Source organism: Epithele typhae (assembly GCF_022376455.1).
Source record: "Epithele typhae strain CBS 203.58 chromosome Unknown BXZ73scaffold_11, whole genome shotgun sequence".
NCBI classification, from domain to species: Eukaryota; Fungi; Basidiomycota; class Agaricomycetes; order Polyporales; family Epitheliaceae; genus Epithele; species Epithele typhae.
Window position 1 is genome coordinate 558,658 of NW_025954202.1, and position 21,680 is coordinate 580,337.

General features: G+C 59.0%; 10 protein-coding genes across 10 annotated transcripts; 6 read left to right on the top strand and 4 right to left on the bottom strand.

The window, feature by feature from the left end:
- Positions 1-708: 708 nt before the first annotated feature.
- Positions 709-2,444, bottom strand: BXZ73DRAFT_75918 (kinase-like domain-containing protein; the record flags this gene model as incomplete). Its single annotated transcript, XM_048022315.1, has 6 exons — positions 709-926; positions 979-1,141; positions 1,196-1,317; positions 1,366-1,584; positions 1,639-2,039; positions 2,098-2,444. 6 exons carry the CDS (start codon positions 2,442-2,444, stop codon positions 709-711), a joined length of 1,470 nt encoding a protein of 489 aa, XP_047880064.1.
- A 934-nt stretch (positions 2,445-3,378) lies between these two features.
- Positions 3,379-5,100, bottom strand: BXZ73DRAFT_75919 (uncharacterized protein; the record flags this gene model as incomplete). The annotated part of the gene is made up of 3 exons (XM_048022316.1): positions 3,379-4,254; positions 4,311-4,831; positions 4,884-5,100. 3 exons carry the CDS (start codon positions 5,098-5,100, stop codon positions 3,379-3,381), a joined length of 1,614 nt encoding a protein of 537 aa, XP_047880065.1.
- A 465-nt stretch (positions 5,101-5,565) lies between these two features.
- Positions 5,566-7,259, top strand: BXZ73DRAFT_75920 (kinase-like domain-containing protein; the record flags this gene model as incomplete). Its single annotated transcript, XM_048022317.1, has 7 exons — positions 5,566-5,882; positions 5,935-6,326; positions 6,381-6,441; positions 6,499-6,599; positions 6,651-6,772; positions 6,827-6,989; positions 7,042-7,259. The coding sequence occupies 7 exons, from the start codon at positions 5,566-5,568 to the stop codon at positions 7,257-7,259; spliced, it is 1,374 nt and encodes a 457-aa protein (XP_047880066.1).
- A 491-nt stretch (positions 7,260-7,750) lies between these two features.
- Positions 7,751-8,578, bottom strand: BXZ73DRAFT_43377 (uncharacterized protein; the record flags this gene model as incomplete). The annotated part of the gene is made up of 1 exon (XM_048019133.1): positions 7,751-8,578. One exon carries the CDS (start codon positions 8,576-8,578, stop codon positions 7,751-7,753), a length of 828 nt encoding a protein of 275 aa, XP_047880067.1.
- Positions 8,579-8,853: 275 nt separating this feature from the next.
- Positions 8,854-9,909, bottom strand: BXZ73DRAFT_88926 (proteasome subunit; the record flags this gene model as incomplete). Its single annotated transcript, XM_048025117.1, has 5 exons — positions 8,854-9,141; positions 9,210-9,384; positions 9,435-9,601; positions 9,649-9,802; positions 9,854-9,909. 5 exons carry the CDS (start codon positions 9,907-9,909, stop codon positions 8,854-8,856), a joined length of 840 nt encoding a protein of 279 aa, XP_047880068.1.
- Positions 9,910-10,140: 231 nt separating this feature from the next.
- Positions 10,141-11,459, top strand: BXZ73DRAFT_88927 (BAR domain-containing family protein; the record flags this gene model as incomplete). The annotated part of the gene is made up of 7 exons (XM_048025118.1): positions 10,141-10,294; positions 10,356-10,416; positions 10,498-10,947; positions 11,031-11,151; positions 11,200-11,241; positions 11,293-11,381; positions 11,441-11,459. 7 exons carry the CDS (start codon positions 10,141-10,143, stop codon positions 11,457-11,459), a joined length of 936 nt encoding a protein of 311 aa, XP_047880069.1.
- Positions 11,460-12,743: 1,284 nt separating this feature from the next.
- On the top strand, positions 12,744-14,834 carry BXZ73DRAFT_99383 (uncharacterized protein; the record flags this gene model as incomplete). The annotated part of the gene is made up of 21 exons (XM_048027982.1): positions 12,744-12,823; positions 12,881-12,959; positions 13,013-13,026; positions 13,082-13,123; positions 13,177-13,233; positions 13,287-13,296; positions 13,346-13,363; positions 13,421-13,446; positions 13,511-13,536; positions 13,586-13,620; positions 13,676-13,700; positions 13,760-13,771; positions 13,828-13,883; positions 13,936-14,036; positions 14,093-14,139; positions 14,197-14,209; positions 14,269-14,296; positions 14,356-14,413; positions 14,472-14,496; positions 14,555-14,702; positions 14,760-14,834. The coding sequence occupies 21 exons, from the start codon at positions 12,744-12,746 to the stop codon at positions 14,832-14,834; spliced, it is 975 nt and encodes a 324-aa protein (XP_047880070.1).
- A 1,130-nt stretch (positions 14,835-15,964) lies between these two features.
- BXZ73DRAFT_99384 (uncharacterized protein) lies at positions 15,965-16,981 on the top strand (the record flags this gene model as incomplete). Its single annotated transcript, XM_048027983.1, has 2 exons — positions 15,965-16,169; positions 16,227-16,981. The coding sequence occupies 2 exons, from the start codon at positions 15,965-15,967 to the stop codon at positions 16,979-16,981; spliced, it is 960 nt and encodes a 319-aa protein (XP_047880071.1).
- A 1,789-nt stretch (positions 16,982-18,770) lies between these two features.
- BXZ73DRAFT_75924 (uncharacterized protein) lies at positions 18,771-19,621 on the top strand (the record flags this gene model as incomplete). Its single annotated transcript, XM_048022318.1, has 3 exons — positions 18,771-19,037; positions 19,099-19,281; positions 19,436-19,621. 3 exons carry the CDS (start codon positions 18,771-18,773, stop codon positions 19,619-19,621), a joined length of 636 nt encoding a protein of 211 aa, XP_047880072.1.
- A 1,077-nt stretch (positions 19,622-20,698) lies between these two features.
- Positions 20,699-21,546, top strand: BXZ73DRAFT_75925 (uncharacterized protein; the record flags this gene model as incomplete). The annotated part of the gene is made up of 3 exons (XM_048022319.1): positions 20,699-20,986; positions 21,105-21,281; positions 21,364-21,546. The coding sequence occupies 3 exons, from the start codon at positions 20,699-20,701 to the stop codon at positions 21,544-21,546; spliced, it is 648 nt and encodes a 215-aa protein (XP_047880073.1).
- Positions 21,547-21,680: the final 134 nt, after the last annotated feature.

Below are 21,680 nucleotides of genomic sequence, written 5' to 3' on the forward strand. Positions count from 1 at the left end.
AAGTAGACTCGGAGGCAGGCGCTTTTGTTCAGACTCCGCATGGCATCGAAAGTAGACGTGGAGATCAAGGCTCAGTATGTACCAATTTGTCACCAGGGCACAAAGGGAATGTGGTCGTGGGCCATGGCAAGGCGCACAGGAGTGTGGACAGGGCCGGTAGATCTGAAGAGCTCGGTGGATCGTCGTACGACGATCGCTTCTGCCAGCGGCTGCTCAGCGGAGCAGTTCCAACTTCCATCTCCGCGGTGGATTTCAGTCTCCGACGTTGTCTCCGCAACGATACAGCACCGCACTCTGAAGAAACACCTTGGCTCTATTTCCCCGACGGTCACTGTGTGGACGAAGTACGATTATGTGCTCAGGATGCAACATTACGCACAGGCGTCGGCGCCCGACTCGGTGGAATCAGCCCCATAGTGGATTAGTGACAACTTTTTCCCAGTGGAACTGCGGTTCGCGTGTGTGCATCACTATGCGTTTTGTGAGAAGAACGGGGACAGTCCTGGAGTGGACAGAGAGGGCGCATCGGTTGTTCGCGATGTGGTTGTTGGACGAGCGCGCGAGGGCGGTAAGGGAGTGCGCGCTGCAGGAGGGTCACACCGGAAAGAGCGTTGGTTGACAAGTGGGATTGCACAGCACTAACGATACGGACAGCTGGACAGAAGCCAAATAACATGGATGATTCATAGACAGAGTTTGCGGTGACGTTTAGAGGAGAGTGTTTGTTTCGAGATTGAGGCCTTTGACGAAAGGATCGTTGAGAAGCTCGCTCGCAATGGGTCGGCTGTCTGGGTCCAACGCCAACATCCGGTGCAGAAGCGCGTCCACCTCGTCAAGCGTTGAGCCAGCCAGCCCGACCTCAGCGAGACTATGGCGAAGCGAGGGGACGTGAACGCGTCGTCCCCCGTCAGCAGAGTTCAGCGAACCTACCCCGCAATCAGTGAACAATACAGCGTCTGTCGGAAATAGAACTCTCACCGTTCGTATTGAAGAATGTGTTTGTTAGCGGGCATTTCGCGAGCGCCCCCTGAGAAAACGGCCCGAGCACCTCGACCATCTGTGCGAGGTGCTCACTGTCAGTCGCGTCGTCCTCGTTATCACCTGGATCGAACAGCGGTCTGTGCAGAAGAAGCTCTGCAGCCTGAACAAGCGATCAGGCGGGTGACCCAAAACACGCTGGCCTCCTACCACTCACCAAGCATCCAAGGGCCCAAATGTCGATGGGCTGTCCCCAGCGATGTCCTAAGATGACCTCCGGTGCACGCAGCATCCTGGGCATGGCCCGCTGTGTGGTGGAGTAACTAGACGCGTGGATCGCTGTCGCAGTGGTCAGTAAGGAAGCTAAGGAGAATGACCCTCACTCACCGCTGCTAAAGTCCACGAGATTGATGTAGATTTTGTCCACATGGTGGTCGTCACCAATTGGAGGATACGGCTGCGATTTGACGCATGTGACCGGATCAGGGCTGTAATCAGGGAATACGCGTGGAGGGAGACTCTCTGCTGGCGCTGTCTCCAAGTACCCCTTCAGATCGGGAATGAATTCGGCAAACAAAGGCACGCAGATGTTGTCAGCCTTGACATCTGCGGATCATCGAGGTTAGGAGGCGACTTCGGATTGTGTTCATGGCCACGCACCTCCATGGATGTAACCTAATTGGTGCACGCACGAGAGGGCGAATAGCATCTGCTTGACGACACGTCGGACGAGCATCACATCGCGGTTGGGGTCCATCGTCCGGAACGCTCGCTGCACTTTACGCAACGTGGTGGACATCGGTGCCAAGATTGTAAAGACATGCACGCCGATTCGAGTGCGATGGGCACCCCAATCGAACATAGTGATCGTGAATTCCGAGCCAGGAATGTAAAACTTCTCTTTGTTGACAGGTTCATCGGGCTTAGAGGGAGGGGTAGAGTGCTTGAGGATCTCATTCAACAGAGGGATTTGACAGGTACTCTTCCCGATTTCGAGTTCAGTGGCGTGAGCGGTCAGGACCTTTGCTGCAAGAAGCTTCCCAGGCTTCAGGGCTTTATGTCTGAAAATGATACCGTTGTTTCTTTTTCAGCAAACAAGGCGACGTAAGAACCACGCACTCTGAAGCCACCCGCTCCACCAGCCAGATGCTAGACTCGACTCCCCAGTTGAGCTTTCGGATGACCTTGTACTGAGCATACTGGCCGACAAGACCTTCTCCGAGCTGGAGAGGTGCGTATCCAGGGGACTCTGCGGATTGCCACGGCTTCCAGACAGGCTCTTCGTTCGCCCACAGAGAGTCGTCCTCCGTTTGAACGCGGAAGCCGTTATTGCAATGCTTCGCCGGGCACCCAGCGACGGCGCCAGAACCATGCAGGCCGCGAACAGCGCTGCTGGAGGCAAAGCGAGCGTTCGCTAACCGTGACGCAGCGGCGTTCAGATGCTGCCGAAGGGGCAGACGGGACATAGATGGGTCCTGACTCCTGGGAGGTTGAAGTTGAGGACGAGTGAAGTTCGAACGCTGCCACGTGCACAGGACGTCGAGCGCTTCAGGCACGCTGTTTGGGAGCCGGGGGCGCCCGTGCTGAGTCACTCAAGCGCCGCCACTGCCCAATGTTCGCAGCATGCGTTCATGATCCAGCAAGGATACGGAAAGGACTCACATATTTATCTGTACTGAACCAGACAGCGCAACCACGTAATAAACATAATGTGCACCGTACCATTCTGGTATGGTTGGCACGCGGCATGCCACGGTCGACCACACACTGAGTTGAGCACGCCCGACCGAGCTCCCAAATATGGTTGTCAAACGAAGAGACTAATAGTAGAAGTTGCGACCAAATTAGAGCCTGAAATGGCCTGCAGGAAGCGCAACGAATTCGCCCGTTTTCAAGGCAGATGGGCATGCTGCACTTGACGCTGCAAACTAAGCGCTGAGGTCCCGATCGCCTCAGGTGACGACTCGGTGCAGAAAGAGCGCCCAATGATGCACCCGATCGCTGGATAGCTTGGTCAGAAACGATGCTTGAATTCCCGGCGGGCACGGAGAAGTGAAGATGGAACAAACAAAGTGAAAGTGGAATTGAAGTGACGCCGCCACTCTCGGAGCCTCGATGTTCGCAACCAGGACATTGAGTTAGTAGAGATACCCAGCTCGCCCACTGAAAGCATCGTTGTCATGAGGACGTCTGTCGCGTTCATGGTCCGAGGAACGCCATGGAGCGAAGGCTGGGATTGAAACGTGTGTTCGCCTGCGCGGATAGAGACTGACGACGAGACGCCACTGCTCACAGAAAGAAGCACAACTTGGGGAAGAAGAGACGTACGTACCGTATTGACTCTAGTAGAATAAACAGCGGATACACGCGCCCAACTCAGTTGGAGTAATCGAGAAGGATCTAAGGGCACTGATCCCCGCTGTAAAGCAGGCTCAGCATCCCTTTGTCGTGAGCGCAGGTAATCGGGGCGTAATCATCGATGCCATCCACCGGAAACACTTCCTTCGATAACCAGCACGGATAGCGCACTTCTCCCTCCCTTCCTGCCCAGTCAAAGTCGATGATCCTCACCCTGCCCTCGACGCCCTGCCCCCACCCACGCAGGAGCAAGATGTTAGGCGGGCGGAGATCCCCGTGCACCATCCCGCTGCCTTGCAGGATCTTCAGCGCGCGCTCGACCTCGGGCGCCGCGGCGCTCTGCTGCTCCGGAGCGAACGCGGGAACGCCCTCGACGTGCTCCATCACCACCATCTCGTGCCCGTGGTACCGCAGCTCATCCTCTCCCGGCCAGACGTCGCCGTGGTAGAGCAGCGCGGGCGCGAGGCCAGCTTCCGCGAGGAGCTCGTGCGCTCGCGCGCCGTACCGCTCCACGAACTTGACGACGACGTGGCGCGGTTCCGGCCCGTCGAGGCGGGCGAGGAAGACTGTAGACCCCTCGCCGGGGCCCTTCAGCACGTCGACGTAAGTGAACGGCACGGTGTGGCCGTCGGGCGCGCGGTACCGCGCGGCGAGAGGGAAGAAGCGAGACACGGCCGTCGTTGGGAGCGGGAGGTGGGTGTAGAACGCGTGCAGGCGTTCGAGCGCGAGCTTCAGGGCGTAAAGCACCCGCGCGTTTTCCAACAGCACGGCTCCATCCAGGTAGTTGTCCTGCGAGAGCCATATGTCTTTCATGCGCTGCACGACGGGCTTGCCCGTGATCATGGCGCCTGAGATGGAGATGCGTGGCCCGTCGACACCGATCACGAAGGAGGGCGCAAAGCAACTGTTGAGGACCGTCTGCTCACGTGAGATCAGATGCGCGCTGCGACGGTAGTCTGAAGAGAGCCGATCACCTTCTGATCGATGTCGCACCAATGCGCGATGTACGCGAACGTCGAACGGAGAGCGCCAGTCCCGGGTTCCACGTCGGACTCAATCGTAGCCATCGCTGCAGTACCGGAGAATGGAGAAGGAACGGCGGAAGATATGAAGTAGCCTGGAGTCGTTCGCTTGACGGTCTTGTTAGACGGTCGCTGGAGAGGAAACCCGAGGAGAGCAGACAGAAGCGGGCAAACTCCGTCTTCAAGTTCCCATGCGTCAGGGAAGATGCGAGATCCCGCGCGCATGAGCCTTGCGGTTATCCTGACGAAGTTATCCGGGGCGGAGAGACTACAGTCTTGACACAAGCGCCTGAAGGCGGCGAAGGCGGGGTGGAATCGGATCTCGAGTGGAGGAGGAATGGGGTTGACGGCAACACTAGTTTGACGTCCATCGATGATAGCGTCCGGACCGCGTTGGATTCGGCGGTATTGGGAAGCACGGCAGTTCTGAGATGGCACGCCAGAGCCTTTGGCTTTTACTCTCCGTCTGAATCCTAAACCAATCGTCAGCTCACAACCTCCAGTGCCAACGTACGAGTTACGCACTCTTCATCATATCGTTGAGGATATTCCCATCTTCTTCTTCGTTCTCCCTTACACGAGTCGGTGGCCACGGGTTCTTGAAGTCGAACGGTGGAAGTATGTCAACAACAAGAGCACATGTCGTATCTGCCCGTTGCGATGGCTTCATATCAAGCCCTCCCTGAATGGACTCGTCACCGTTTCTGTCACCCATGAAGTCAAGGATATCGTCACAGAACATCTCTGGATCGAAGTCGTGGATGACGAGGAGCGATTGCAGTTGTGGTCCATCAGTGGCATAAATGGCGTCTTTCGGCTGAATTAAAGTCATATTTAGAAGCGCTGTGGTCGCGGAGAGCACTGGCAGCTTACTTTGTATATGGGGAGTCAAGAGGTGTCAGGTTGTCCTATCATTGTCGACACAGATCGGAGGAGGTCGGGGTAGTATGCGTCTGATGGGACGGTGACTACCACGGGCGCAAGGTCACGTAATTGCCGTCCCTCGACGGTGAAAATGGGAATGTGTATCTCCATAGGCAGAGAAGGGACGAAGGAGGAGGAGCGATGCAGGACTGGGGCGCGGGATGGCGGCGCTTGAGTCATCACCAGCGCCCTAAAATGAGCGCTCGGTGGTCCGTTCACCTGCAGTGCCTGCACGTGGCAGCCCTCCTGAGGAACGGGCCTCGAGACTCGACAGCTTCCACCCATGTCCCGTCTGCCCATTCGCCAGCATGTGAACGCCGCTGCGTCACGGTTCGCAAAAGATCGACTCGCCTGCAGCAGCGCAGTTACTGAGCACCTGAAGCCTTCCAACAACAGCCTCCGCATACAAAATGAGGACGAATCAATGTGGGCCAACGAGGAGCCTGTCTGGAAGCCGTGGCAATTCGTAGAATCCCCCGGCTACGCACCTCTCCAGCTTGAGGAAGAGATTGTCGGCCAGTACGCGCAATACAAGGTCAACCGAAAGCTCGGCTGGGGAACCGAGTCTAGCATCTGGCTGGTGGAGCGGGTGGCTTCAGAGTGCGTTATGCTCACATCGCCTTGTTTATGCTGACAAGGGAACGACTTCCAGACATAAAGATTTGAAGCCTGGGAGGCTTCTGGTAGCCAAGGTCCTGACCGCTCACGCCTCTGAGCTCGAATTCGGAAAGAGTACCTGTCAAGTCCCTCTGTTGGGTGCTGTCATCGCGCACTCTAAACGGGCCGCCGCAAGCGTAGACACGAACACATTTTACATCCCCGGCGTGGAACACATTACCTCTATGATGGATTGGGGCGCCCATCGCACTCGAATCGGCGTGCATGTCTTCACCGTCTTGGCGCCGATGTCGACCACGTTGTATAGAGTGCAGCGTGCGTTGCAGACGGTCGACACCGACCGCGATGTGATACTCGTCCGACGTGTCGTCATACAGATTTTACACGCCCTCTCGTGCGTCCACCAACTGGGTTATATACATGGAGGTGCGTGGCCATGAACACCATCTGGAATCGCCTCCTAACCTCGATGACCCGCAGATGTCAAGGCTGACAACATCTGCGTACCTGTGTTTGACGCACTCATTCCTGATCTGAAGAGGTACTTGGGGACATCGCCAGCAGAGAGTCTCCCTCCACGCGTATTCCTTGATTACAGCCCCGATCCGGTCACATGCGTCAAATCGCAGCCATACCCTCCGATCGGGGACCACCACCATGCGGACAAAATCTACCTTCAGCTCGCGGACTTTAGCAGCGGTGAGCGAGGGTCATTCTCCTTAGCTTCTTTACTGACCACTGCCACGACAGCGATCCGCACGTCCAGTTACTCCACCACACAGCGGGCCATGCCCAGGATGCTGCGTGCACCGGAGGTCATCTTAGGCCGTCGCTGGGGCCAGCCCATCGACATTTGGGCCCTTGGATGCTTGGTGAGTGGCAAGTGGCCAGCGTTTTTCGAGTCGCCCGCCTGATCGCTTGTTCAGGCTGCAGAGCTTCTTCTGCACAGACCGCTCTTCGATCCAGGTGATAACGAGGACGACGCGACTGACAGCGAGCACCTCGCACAGATGGTGGAGGTGCTCGGGCCGTTTTCTCAGGGGGCGCTCGCGAAATGCCCGCTCACAAACACATTCTTCAACGCGAACGGTGAGAGTTCCATCGCTGACAGACGCTGTATCGTTCACTGATTGCGGGATAGGTTCGCTGAACTCTGCCGGCGGGGGCCGACGCGTTCACGTCCCGTCGCTTCGCCATAGTCTCGCGCAGGTCGGGCTGACTGGCACAACGCTGGACGAGGTGGACGTGCTTCTGCGCCGGATGTTGGCGTTGGACCCAGACGGTCGTCCCACTGCGAGCGAACTTCTCGACGATCCTTTCGTCAGAGACTTTGATCTCCGAACGAATACTTTCCTCTAAACGTCACCGCCACCTGTCTATGAATCATCCATGTTGTTCGGCTGCTGTCCAGCTTGTCCGTATCGTTAGTGCTGTGCAATCCCACTTGTCAACCAACGCTCTTTCCGGTGTGACCCTCCTGCAGCGCGCACTTCCTTCCTTTTTTTTTTGAATCCCTGTGTATTGCCCTTGACGGCGAAGGCCTATAGTAGGCGTAGCCTACGTATATGACTATACATAGCTACGCGTACTGTGGTGTGGGTCGTCGATGCAGACGCCCTCGGGCCTGAGCCTGAGAGCCGGGTTCGGGTGGTGTGAGAGTGGTGGTGGTCGGAGCGAGTATAGTAAAGGTATAGTAATGTATAGTACGGTCCGAGACATAGCCAGAGAGAGAGAATGAGAGAGCAGAGGGGGCGTGACTCGCGGCGAGTGAAGCGGGCGGGGATCCCAACGTGAGTCTGTACAAGTCAGCGAGCAACAGGAACGGCAAGAGCGCAGTTTTTATCGGCTCCTCAAGGCCTCACGGGCAGCGTCGTTTTCGTGCGACCATCCTGCAGCGCGCACTCCCGCACCGCCCTCGCGCGCTCGTCCAACAACCACATCGCGAACACCCGATGCGCCCTCTTCACCCACTCCGGCACCGTCTTCTGCCCCTCCCCCTCCCCTTCCCAAATCTCGTACTGATGCGCGCACGCGAACCGCACCTCCACCGTCCCGTCCGCCCCCACCTCGCCCACCCCCCACTCGTGCCGCCCGCCGTCCATCAGCCGCCACGGGTATCCGACCCGCGCGATCCGCGCAAAGAACGCCGTCGCGCCCCCGTCCATCCGCCACTCTACAAGCAGCGGCGCCCCCGCCGCGGGCGTGCGGAGCACCGTGAAGAGCCCGTTGAGCAGCGGCCGCCCCCGCGCGAAACCGTGTGCGCCGGTGTCGCCGGCGTCGCGCGTGCGCCCCAGAAGACGCGCCTCCCAGTGCAACGCGGGGCTCTGGAGGAACGCGCGCGCCCACGCGTCTTCGAGGCTCGGAGCCGGGGTCGGGCTTTCTTCCGTCCGAGGCGACGGCGGTCCGGATCCGTCTGATGTGGGGGAGGCCGCGGCGGCAAGGGCGTGGAGGCCGTGGACAGGCACGCGCGCGCTGTAGATGTCGGTGTATGGAGTGTGCTGCGAGGGGGTGGCGGAGGTGTCGCGCAGGGCGGGGGTTCCGGCCGTCGTGGGTGGACACGGAGGGTAGCGTGCCTCGAGGTCGGCCGCGGTGCGGTGGTAGAGGTACAGTGCAGGCGCGAGGGTGAGCGCGGTGCCGCCGAGGACGGTGCGCGAGAGGGTTCTGAGGACGGGTGGCATGCTGCAGGTCGTCGGACTCGAGTGGCGGACGCGAGTCGGTGTATATGAACTGACGGGTAGCGCTGGTCCCTGGGGGCAGTTAAAGTTGGAGGTGCATGTCGACAGGTTCCGAGTCGAGCGGAGTGCGCAGCAGAAGTGAGATACGACCTTGAGCTCGTCATCTGAAATTGGTGGGAGGGTCATACACATGCCGGGGACTGAGATGGAAAAGCGCGTTGTCCAAGTACAATTACAGTCACCTACACCTTCATCCAAAGCCTGCGGGACCCTTCCATCTAGCTCGTGTCCATCGCGTCGCCCTCCGCACCCCGCGCGCTCGGGATGTATGTGATGTCCTCCTCCACGACGAGCGCGCGGATCTCCTCGTTCTTGATCTCCGTCGTCCCCCGGCGGAACTTGTACGTGCGCTCCTTCTGCACGCGCTCGTTCGGCTTCACGTAGTTGCGGAGCATCTCGGTGTGCGAGGCCGTAATGACGCACGCGTCGACGTTGGAGCCAGAGCCGAGATCGTTGAAGATACCAGCGGAGATCGCAGCGCAGACGAGGTCGAGCGCGGCGGTGCGCTGGAGGCAGAGAACAGCGTGTAAGAGCGAGGTTGGGGCATCGCATGAGGGCATGAACGAGGACGTACCTCCATGTTGGGCTTCCAGTTTGCCTCGAACACCGCCATCGCCGCCAGACTTCCTGAACCCATGGTGACATACGGAAGCTTGTCTGTTGAGCCGTGTGGATGGATGGTGAACAGCTGGGGGCCGGTGGCATCTACTCCGCCGAGGACGAGTGCGGCACCGACGTGCCCTTGGTATCTGGACGGCGCATGAGATATGGATGCAATCAGCCGTAAAGACGGACGCACCGGAAGAGCATCTGCTTGAGCATGGTCATGGCAGTGACCACTCGAGGTTTGCGCCCGGTCGAGAGCGAGTGGAGCTCCATGTTGGAGGAGATCAGGGCGGTGGTGAACTCGGTATCCGCGGCGGTACCAGCACCACAGCAGCGAATGTTGTCGGTGATGAAGTGGATCTACGATGCGTCCAGGGATGTGTCCGGCGCACAAATGGAGTACGCACCTTTTCGCAGTTCTTGTCTGCAACGATGGGGCCGGCTGTTGCACGTGTGTCGGCGCCCAGGATAATGCCGTCCTTGAATAGGCAGCCCACGATGGTGGTACCGGTGCTTGTCGCCTTCGGGAGTGGGATGCCGCGGTCGGTGAGGAAAGAGTTCCTGCAGCCACTTGTTAGCATATAGCCGGAAGCCTGGACACACCGCACATACCGAACCTCGTTCGAGAAGTCAAATCCGGCGCCCTTGTACGCAGAAGCCGACGCCATGATGAAGCAGGGAGACGAGGATGAGGAGGGTCGGAGGAAGAGCGAGCGGCGGGGACGATGCAGGAGGGTTACGCGTCTGGACCGCGTCAGTGCACGCGCGTCGAGCGGACCCCGAGGACCGCATGCGCGGGGCCGCGGGCGCGAGCGACCGCAGCGTGCTGCACAGCTCCGCCGCTTGCCTCCTCCCCTCTACCCTCCCATCCCCACCTCTATCCCTGCACGACCGACACCATGGACGGTTGGAACAAGCTGTCTTCGAGCTTTGCGGGCATCAACATCGGCCAGTCCGCGAACAAATTTGCCAAAGGCTTCACCTCCAGCGTGCAAGCAACGAGGGAGAGGCTCGGACAGGTCGCCCCGGAGGAGATCACCGAGCTCCCCCAAGGTTCGTCCTCTTTCTGCGAAATCGTGCGGGGGCGTCTCTCATGCTTGCGGTGGACGTGCAGAGTACAAAGATCTCGAGGCCCGTGTTGACAACCTCCGCGCCGTCCACCTCGCCCTCCTCAAGTAAGCGATCATTTCCGCTTTCTTCTCGGCTAGATCGCATCGCTCACCCGAGCCATTGCTTGCGTCTCCCCTCACGCACAGGGTCACGAAGGTGTACGAGACGGAGACGTACGACTACCCCACCCAAATTCAAGAGTCCCTCACCGAGTTCGGCACGACGATCGGGACCGGGATCACCAACTTCGCCGCCGCAAACCTCAAGGGCACCGCGCTCCCCACGCCCGACCCCGTCGAGCTCCCCACCCCGCAGCACAAGACGCTCCCGCACGCGATCGCCCGGCAGGCGGCGGCGTCCGCGACCGCCGTGACGTCGACCGCAGGCCCGGGCGACGACAAGCTCGGGAAGGCGCTCGGCGCGTACGCGGGCGCGTGGGCCAAGATCGCGGACGCGCGCGTCGAGCAGGACGAGACGATCCGGGAGCGCTACCTGATGCCGTGGCAGTCGACGCTGTCGACGAGCATCGCGGTCGCGATGAGGGCCCGCCAGGCGGTGCGCGTGAGCCGGCTCGAGCTCGACGCGGCGAAGCAGACGTGAGTGTCCGAGATTCCAATTTTCTCGCGAGGAGCGGGGAAGGGGGACTGTGGGAGGGGCTGATGGGTGTGGGCGTGCACAGGCTCAAGACGGCGGGTCCGGCGAAGCAGGAGGCAGCGCGGCTGGAGGTGGAGAACGCGGAGGACGACCTTGTGCAGAAGACGGAGGTCGCGATCACGCTCATGAAGACCGTCTTGGAGAATGTGCGTCCCTTTTTTCCATGATCAACCCCCCACTCAGCTTTGCTGCAGCCCGAACCCTTGAAGGACCTGAACGAGCTAGCTAAGGCCCAGGTGCGTTCTTGCTCTTGAGCAATTTCCGGGCTGCGCTGACCCGTTATGCAGCTCATGTTCCACGCCACTGCCGCCGAGGCGCTTTCATCCGTCCAGGGGGAAATTGAGGAGCTCAGCGTCGCCGCCGAGGGCGAGTACCGGTTCGTCCCCGTTCTCTCGTCGCGAGATGGATGCCGCTTACCTCTTCCGCCGGACGCAGTAAATCGCGCGACCACTAGGTCGACCACGGAGTTACGCGCCTCGACATGGACCCGATTCTTCATCGTGATGATAGAACGATATGGCACGTGTGAACCTCCCCTTGTATCAACTCTTATGTGCAGGCTTGTCTCACGAAGCAGGATGTATGATACTACCTTGTATTGCTGTTATACAGTCTGGTGTTCATTCTCGCGTTTGGTGCCAGTATGACGGGCAGTGCTCCTCCCGGACGTGCCGACGCCGGTTGTTGGGAATGGAATCAGACATGTTTTGATCTGTTCCATCCTATCCGGAGTTTTCCTGACGGCTCTAACTACGTTTGTTACCACTCAGCTGAGGTGAACCAAGCAGTACTTGAAATTGCAATGATGTATGCTATATGAGAACGACGAACACACGACTGACACAAGGTACTAGAATGTCACCGAGTCGCAGGGATATCTGCGTACCTTGGTTATCGTTTGGGGTCTCAAGGAACCCAGTGGTGCTCTTCCGACGACCATGGATCCACTAGTAACGGGGCGGGCCTTACAGCCGAGGACGAGGCCAAGGGTACAGTGTCACCCCTTGAAGCTGGTGCCGCTGAGGTAGTACTACAAGGTTCAAGCAGATCACGCGATTTGCCGACGGAGCACAGCCCGGAGCCTGAAACTCGGCGCCGGCCGCGATACGTCTTGACTTCGTCCCCCAGCACTTCCTCACTACACTCTTTCTTTGGTCTTTCCGCCTACTAGAGCATTGCGCGGCACTGTCGCCCTGCTGTCCGGATCTATGCCGTATATTTGTCAGGCGCCGAGGGCCGTTCTGTCATGATTTCCTGCGGGATCAAGTTCTCAGCCATCTGGCGTCACAGTCAGTAAGTAGCTTCTCTTCCGCGTGGTCCACAATGCAGTACTCATTACTGCCCCGACGTCTCAGCAAATGTCAAGGCCTGTCAATAATTGGGCTGTGATAACAACTGCAATCACCCTTCTATTCCCACCAGTCACCGCCTGTGCTTTCTCTCAATCTGCCACGCGTCCCGTGCTGACGCTGCAAAGTCCTCGCCGTGACTACAATGCCTGTATAACACGAGCGAAACATAGAACACACGCCCACCTCCACGTCTACGATAATGATCGCAGAGAAATTTTCGGTCGCTCGGAGGTGGATTTTGTCTTGTCACCCAGAGATCACTGGCGCCAATCGGCCAGGAGCCTAGCACGCTTCTAGTAGCGATGATCATCCATGGTGCCCACAGTACTTAGGACATCTCCCTCGAGCTCCTCTGCCAGCCGGATCTTCCCCCCGGAGCAATCACCATGACCTCCTCCCTTCCCCAGATCCCTGCTTTGGACGACACATTCGGCGCCTTGGTAATTGGCACCTTCCTCGGCCTTATGTATGCGGTGCAGTAGCTTTCTTGCTGCGGCGCAGTGCTGACTTCGTAACCTCGCAGCCTGTATGGGATCTCGCTCAATCAGATATACGCATACTTCGGCTCCTATGCGAACGACAAGCTTGGGCTGAAGCTCCTAGTGCGCTTTCTCTCCCAAACTCTACTCCCGTTTCCCGCTGACAGAAGAAACAGGTGGCAACGATTCTGTAAGCCTTCGTTTACACGTCTCCCATGGACGTGTTCTGACCGTGCGCTCTGTAGTGTGCTCGAGACCTTGTACACGATCACCACAGCGCACATATGGTACGGCGATCTTGACATATCCGTGATACGCTCTCAGAACGATATCGCTTCAGCTACCACTACCTGATCATCAATTACTTCAACCCCGCGAACCTCGTTGTCAGTGTTTGGTGCGTACGTTCTCGCATAAGCGTTGTCGTCTGTACGCTGATGGCTAGTGCAGGTCCCTCAATGTGAGCGCCTTTTGTCACACACCCAACTTATGCTGAAACGAGCGTGAAGCTGATTCCCGTAGAAACTGTAAGCACTGCCCCGCTTCTTGCCAATTGTAAATTTCTCACAATCCGCGCTGGTTAGGGCCTGTTGGCGTTCGTGACACAATGGTGCGGTCATTCACTATCATGTATGCTGTTGTCCACCGACACTAATTGCCTCGGATGGAACTAGCTTCTACGCCCGGCGGCTGTTCCTGGGTGCGCTCCGGTCACACCTTTCCACCTACTCATTCTGAGCTCCTGCTAGTCGGCCGACAGTATTGGCCCATAGTCCTCATCGTGGTCAGTACACGTATGCCGCCCGTTCTCTGCCTCTCTCAAAAGCTCTCCTATCTAGATCGCGATCTTGCTTGTCGAGCTAGGTAACTCCGATTTGTCAATGGCTACGCCGATGTCGCTGATCCTATCGGCATCTTCGCAGGCTTCTATACAGGTATGACTCCGGTGGTCGTGCAGATTGCCGTATGGGGTTGCTGATGAACGCCCCAGCTGCCACCTATATCGCCTGGACGTCGGGATCATTCGCGATTTTGACCGACATTGAGGTGCGTTTTTTTCTGACGCGTCGAGCCACAGAAGCGCTGATACTGTGTGCAGTGGATGCTCACATGTGGTACCTCGTTAGCCTTGGCGGCCGATACTATCCTCGCGGGCATGCTGGTGAAGGTGCTACGAGACAGCCGCACTGGAATCACCAAGTACGCTCGTCTCCCCCGCACTCGACTTCCCTCCTTCCTGATAACCCGTATCGCAGGACTGACACGATGCTGAACGTGATCATCATGTACACCGTGAACACCGGTTCGTCTCGTTTCTTAAGGTGTCTCATCTGATATATCTAACTCTCGCATCGCCCAGGCTTGCTGACCAGGTGAGAGAATCGTCACGAGCACGGCGCCGGTCTCTTACCGCGGGGACCTTGGTTTTAAGCATCTTCGCACTCGTCTCTGTGGTCTTGGTATGTTCACTCGTTCCAGAGCACCCCTCGCTCGGCCTCACATCCGTCTCTGTATTCAGGCGGTCAAGTACCCACACAACCTGTGGAACGCCATAACCGGGTTCCCCAACATCCGGCGTGGGTGCTCACGCGCTTTGCTCGTCCAACCACATTGCTAACTCATCCGATCTCACAGTCTACTCCAACTGTATGCTCGCCGCGTACGTCGTACTCCATTCTCGCTCAGCCTTGAGCCCGCATTGACGCGGATGTTCCCAGCCTGAATGCGAGAAAGTCGCTCGTCGAGCGCGGGATGGGTGTACACACGTCGATCAGCGGCGCCCCGTCGCAGCCCTCCATATCACTTCGGGTATTCTCCTTCCAGAGGCGCGCCGTCGAGACGAAGAACGTCGATTCCAGCAACGGAGTAGGTCTGACCCGAACTCACATGAACCCTCCTGACCCAAGCTTATGTTTCACATAGGCTCAGCAAACCCAGGACGACGTCTTTCGCAACCGCTCCCTCCCGGCATTCAGTGCTGTCAAGTATGACCACTGATGGCGCCCTGTCATGGGATTCTGGGAATGTACGTATACCCTTTGGGACCTGTATGAACGTTTTTTTGTTTTTGTATCTTCTGTTTTACGCCCTGGAGGGCGGTGCCCTATGGTAGCAAGCGCTGTGCACTGCAATCTAGCTAGCGAGGAATGGATTGATGTAAATTATCGTTTGCGACGTTACGCTTTCAAATGCAGTGGGGGCGGATGCGAGAGTACCGACGATATGCGAGAAGTTCAGACTCCTGTTGCGCTCTAGCCTTTCGTGTTAGAAGTCGGCGGTTCGGACGAGGTCGGACGAGGGGGTAAAGGCAATCGATACGACGCGGTTGGTCCCTATGGGCACCGGGAGGCGAGTACAGACGGACGCGGGGGAGAACGAGGTTGTGGTGAAGGGCAAACGCGTGAGGCGAGTGCGGGACGAGGGACGATGGCTACTGTACCATTTCGAATTGATCGAACCGCCGTTTGGGGCGTGACGGAAAGTTTGGTCGGGTGGATTCGAACTTTGACCGGGCCGTCCGTGACGGCCCGGAAAGTTCGAACACATCATCGACTTTTGGGCACTTCAATGCCCAAACTGAGCGGGCGCCGACAAGCGCCCGCGAGACGGTTTCGACAGTGGGCCTTGTGAGCCGTGACTACCCCCGATATTTCGAACTTTTGGACCCTCCTGTGACGCGTGACGTTCGATTAATACGAAATGGTACAGTATCTACACGATGACTAAGCACAAGTAAGGTACGACCGAGCTTGCCATGCACGTGAGCAGATTCCAACATTTCGAGCTTCGTGTGCGAAGTCGCTGTGTGGTTGCTCGTCCTCGGAGTTGTGGATCTCTGTGAGAAACCGCCTGGGCCAAACATGACAAGGATCTCGAAGAAGCGAGGGTCCGCACATCAATGCACCAAGTGTGTCAGCGAAGCTAGTATCCGCGCCGCCGGGCCGACGCGGTTTCCACACCCAGACACGGTCGCCCACAAACCGTAAGCAGAACCTCGAGGCGTGCGCGCTGGCGACGGGCTTGCCCTCTGCCCCTCCCTCGTCCGCCGCGTCCGCCAGTGCCGCCACCCTCCCCTGGTCAAACCCGTCCCGATCCGTCTAAACTCTGTGTCCTGCGGAGTCAATGATATGGCTCGCCGCGGGCACAGCGCTGAGGGTGGATATGCGGGCGAGGAGTTCGACAAGATAAAACGGCCTCGCCTGGTCGTTCGGGCCCTCAGGTCTCTTCCCCCCATCGTCATCTCCACTCTCACCCACCGCGTCGCCATCCACCTCTCTACCCGCCGCTTGGACAAAATGGCGAGTGACGGTCTTGGTCGACATATTGTGGCCCGTAAGCCCGTCTTATTGGTCGTTCATTCAACTCAGATATCTGAGCCTTGATATCTAGCACAAGAGCTTGAAGCTATGATGGTCCCCACCAGCCGCGAAGATCTCTGCACAATGATCAAAAGACTACAAGACACAATCACCAGGCTTGAATCAGAGGTCGGGATTTTGAGGATGCACAATGAAGTCCTCAAGGAAGACAACACCGACTTGAGGGCCCAGCTAAAGGATGCCCGCAGCGAGATTCATCGTCTCCGCGGCGAGCCCTCCATGCCCCCCACTCCATCTAGACCTCTCCATGCTCTCGCTGTGAACCCCCCGATCAGCCAGCCTCACGGCCCACCTTTGAGGCAGTACTCGCTGCCTGTGTCGGGCAGCCAGGGCTGGAACGTGCCCTTTCCTTCCAACCCCGACCCGATTCCCTCCTCGCCGTTCGAGTGGCAGCACGCATCGAGCTCCGCCGCCGTGCCGTCCACCGGGTACCTCCAGCCAAGCGTCCACCGGTCTCGCGCGCAGTCTCACACCACTCCGGGACCGTCCAGTGTGTTGCCCCACGCGGGGTACGCGGCCTCGCCGATGTCGGGTCACGCAGTAATCCCCCCTGTCATCCTGGACTCGCCGCCTCGTCGTCACCGCGACCAGCAGCCCGCGGCGGCGTTGAACCAGACTCCCCCAAGTCACGGTCATACACTTACTCCCCCCGCACCCTCACGAATTAGGAAGCTTAGCAGTGAAATCGCCGCCGTGTTCATGGGGCCGAGCAGGGACAAGGACAAGGACAAGGGCAAGGACCACGACAGGCGTCGGGGGGTTTGATCTCGTCGCTCCCTGGCACCCGCGGTGCGCGCGCGTCACGGACGGCACTCTTCGCCGTCACTCGACGGCCTTCCTGCCCGTCTCGTGGTTCGTGAGAAGTTGCCCTGTTGTGTACAAATTCCTCTTTTTTCCCGCGTCCGTCCGCTTCGTCTTACTACCCTCCCGTATGCTGTCCATACTCCGCTCCACGCTGGTGTACTGAAACCAAGTTTCTCCGGTGGTGTTTTGTCAGACTTCGCTCTCCAGTCCTGCTTTGTCGTTGGCTCTCTCGTAGTGCGTGTTGTAATCCAACCAACGTTGCCCCAAGTCGCGCATAGTATCTCGCGGCAATCGCCGTGCAGTGCGCGTCGTGCTATCTTGAACCTCGTGTATGTTCGTGCGCCGCCACTCGTAGGGCTTCCCACAAAGTGGTCTCGAGTCCTCACCCGTGTGGACACTTGCGGTTTATGAAGCCCACGCCATAGGTTCGCGTGTCCCGCAGCGTGATCCGAGGAATACGGGGATCGTCCCGCATCGAGGACAGAGATAAACAGAGGTACATACGGCAGACTCTTCGCGTGGGACGAGCCAAGTGGACTGGAGAAGCCTCGCGTGGGCGGACCGACACCGCCGCCATGCGCCGGACCGGTAGCATGACACGCTGAGACACGCTGTCGCACTCGGATGTGAGTGGGAGAAAGAACAAGGGTGTGTACGTGGAGCGGAGTCGTACCCACATCGGCCCCAGGGTACGCCCGCGACTTCTCGGAGTCTCGGGTGTCGTCCTCGTGAATGAATGCCGGGGCCCAGACTAGACCTCGGCGTCGTGGCCGGTGTAATGCCGCCTGCGTGTGAGTGCATCACGAGTGCGTGAGTGACAGTGAAGATCTCGGTACGCGTTCTTGTGGGCGCGGGACGATGGAAAGACCTGAGCGGTGAGCGCGAAGAAAGAATGAAAGACGTGGGAACCTCGACGCACCTACAAATGAGACACGAATACGAGCGTCGATGCCGCCAGCAGACCGGCACGCCGTGGGCGGGCACAAACGAGGCTGTGTGAGCAGCGCGCGGTCTTCCCGGCGGCGATTGCGAAGATGTGCCCAGTTGGACGTGAGCCATGGACAGCCGAAGGCCCCGCTAAAGTTTGATATCTTTGGAACTCTAACGCGGCGCGCTCGGCGCGGGTCATAAGGTGTTCTGTATAGGTATAAGTTTTGTGCGCCGTGTTTCTATGATCACAGTGCGCATACGTCAAAACACACCGAAAGCGAGGATCGCGCTCTGCCCACAACAGCTGGATGCTAGTTCAAACGAATTTGCTTGCTACTGCATGCATGGGGCACGGAGCTCAATGAGATGGAAGCGAAAAGCATCGGTGAGTCGAAAGTGAGCCTCACAGACCGGCGAAGGACAGAAGGAAAGAGGCCGAACTCACGAAGAGCCGGTCGACTCGCACCGGGTCTGGCAAGATCCGAGAGTTTGCAACACGAGATTAGATTAGATGGAGAGTGGGGGTTAGGGGCAGAGCGTGGGCAGTGCGCGACAGATGTCTTCCTCGAGCTGTTCTCTCTGAAACCGCGCTCACCACCTGTGATGTCCTCCTCGCTGATGTCGTCGCCCACGTCCACACGCCGTAGGACGCAGCCCCAGAAAGGCGCGCACCAGCCACAGCGCGGCGCCTTCGAAAACGTATAAAGTCGCCCTAGCCCCATCCCAGTCCCTTGGCATCCCCGGATCCTTCTTTTCCTTCGTCCCGTCCCCCGTCCGCTCGCCCCGTCGCCCCTCCACTCCCTTCGCCTCACGACACACCATGTTCGCCTTATCCGCCCTCTCCGTCGCCCTCGCAGCCGCCGCGTCCGTCGCCGGCCTGCCGACCTTCGCCGACAAACGCGCCACAGCTAGCGCGACCCTCGCGCCTTCGTGCGACGGCCTCGGCTGGGGCGCATTCGACACCCAGGCGAACTTCACCGTCGCCGCGCTCTTCGTCGACAGCTCGAAGAACACGAACACGACCGGGCTCCCGCTCGTGCTCGGCCAGGCGGGCGCAACCTCCGGCGCGAGCTTCAAGGTGTTCTCGGTGCGTCTGCCCACTGCGACTCTGTCGATATATGCGCGCTGACGACACGCGCGGCGGACAGACGTTGGCGTCGTACCCCTTCGACCAGTACCCGTCCATCTCGATGGAGGCGGGCAGGCTGATCCCGACCGGGCCCAACGTCGCGCCCGCCGCGGGCATGTCCGTCCTCCCCGCGGCCCAGGTGTCGTTCATCTCGAGCAACTCGGTGGACCCCACCAAGGGTGCCCAGATCTACTGCGGTGTGGTGCGTGCTGTCTCTTTTTCTCCTGCTATTGCGTCCACGCCGTTCCAACCATTCACCCTGCTTCCTGCCGCCAATGCCGTACCCCTTCCCGTCTTCTCGCGCGCTCCGTCTGCTTCGAAGTGTACGTTTATATTGACGGCATGGTGTCGAACAGGCGAGCACAGACCCCGCCGGGGGCAGCACCGGCCACCCGCAGCTGGCGGTCAACGGCGACACGGACAACTTCTCGCTTTGCCTGGTCGGCACGCAGAACAACGTCGTGTACAAGCACGCGTCGGGCCAGCAGTACAACGACTCGTCGTGTGAGCCGGTCAGGCTGCAGATGATCTTCCCCATGTGAGGTTCCTTCGTCCACGCTCTCCCCGCGCTCTTCTCGGACTCCGCTTTCCGATCTGTCCCCACCCCACGGTCGTTCTCCCCTGCACCCTGCTTTACGAGACGGACTTGACATGACACTCCTGTACGGTTGACGTAGGAGTAGGAAAGGACATTCGCTCTCCGTACCACACTATCACACTGCTCGACGCTCTTCACACTTGCAATACACGGACACAGGACTTTCGGGCCCTCGAGTACTTTTATTATCTGCTACGTCTTGTAATATCGTGTCCTCGCCGTACACTTGCACTCTGGACTGTCGATCCGGCCAAAATGGATCTGTGGTCTTTTTGTTTGGAGCCCATTCTCAACCGACTCTGTCCTTGAGGTTTATTGCATTGTAGGAGAGTTATAAGCCATCTACGCCCAGTAATACATAGCTCCGGTCACATAAACGTCAAGACAAACGTCAAGAACGTCCAACAAATTTAAACGTTCAATCCAGCCCTTACTCTCTTCGGCACGCCGGCTGTCGATGCAGATATCCGACGGCACATCTCGGTCAACCGCGCCTTCGGGAAGTTTGCGTCTGCAACGACGAGGTTCACTAATACTATGCACTCGAACACTTTGTACGTTATGCCTACTATAGGGCCCTCAAAGCCAGGATCCAATAAAAAGCTAGGCCGGCCGGACGCGTGCTTACATAATTCGCGCATTGATGAGCTCGTGGCTTTCTCCGTCACCTCTTGCTACTACCCTCTCGCTGCACGACATACTACCACAGAGTCAGCTGCGACCCCGTTACAACGACGGCCGAAGCGGTTCTCAAATATGCCTCGCCTCCATGCTCGAGCCGTTCCGGACACAACCATCCTCCACCCGAAGGCATTGCCCCATGCGCGCTCCTCGCAACTGACGCCTAGGCGTAGATCTGGGCACTGGTGAGAGCGAGCGAGCCTCGAGGCGACGGACGGGAATGCATACATAAACCGTCCAAGAGTCTCGGCAACGGGTGGAGCTCCCTCCTGACTCCACGTCCTCTCCTTCGTCCTCCCCTCGTCCTGTTTCTCGCGCTTTTCCCTCGCCCAACACGACCATGCTCTCCTCGCTCTCCACGCTCGCCACCGTCGCCCTTGCCGCCTCCTCCGCGCTCGCCGCGCCCAGCTGGTCCTCCCGCGTCCGCGTGACGCCGTTCCGGCTCGCGGCGGACAACCTCGTCTCGGCGTGCGACGGCCTCGGCGGTGGCGCGTTCGACACCACGACCGCGAACGTCACCCTCGCCGCGTACTACGTCGACGAGGCGAAGAACGCGAACGCCACCGGCGTCCCGCTCGTCCTCGGTCCCGGGGGCGCGATCTCGGGCGCGTCGCTGCATGTGCTCATGGTGCGTCTTTCTCCTCTCTTGCGCGCAGTTTCGAACGTGGTGTGTGGGGAGAATGTGGGCGTGTGGGTGGGAGTGGGCAGGATTGAAGACGGAACCGGAGCTGACCGCAACGTGATAGACGTGGGCGTCGTACCCGTACGAGCAGTACTGGCCCGCGCTCCAGCTCAACGCCGGCCGGCTGCTCGCGATGGGCCCGAACGTGACCAACACCGCGGTGACGAACGGCTCGTCGCCGGCGTGGCTACAGACCGCAGACGCGGACCCGCGCAACGGTGCGCAGGTTTACTGTGGTGTGGTACGTCCGTTTTCTTCGTTCTGCGGAGTTCTTCAGGGTTCTGATTTGGCACTCTCCCTGCGCCCTCGCACCCGCTCGACAGGCGAACACGGACCCCGACGGGCACAGCACGGGCCACCCGCAGCTCGCGGTGAACGGTGTGGTGGACCAGTTCGCGTTGTGCGTGCGTGGGGCGTACAACGAAGTGATCTACAAGCCGTCGAACGCGAGCTCAGAGTACAACGCGACCGCGTGCGAGCCCGTCCGCGTCCAGATCGTTTTCTAGGCCCCGATCCCGATCCCTCCATTTCCTGCGCCACACGCCCGCACCCCACCCGAGGCTCCGTTGTGGCAAAGTACAGGACTTACGTTACTCATACGCATACATTCACCATCTCCGCCTGACCCCGCCATTGCTGG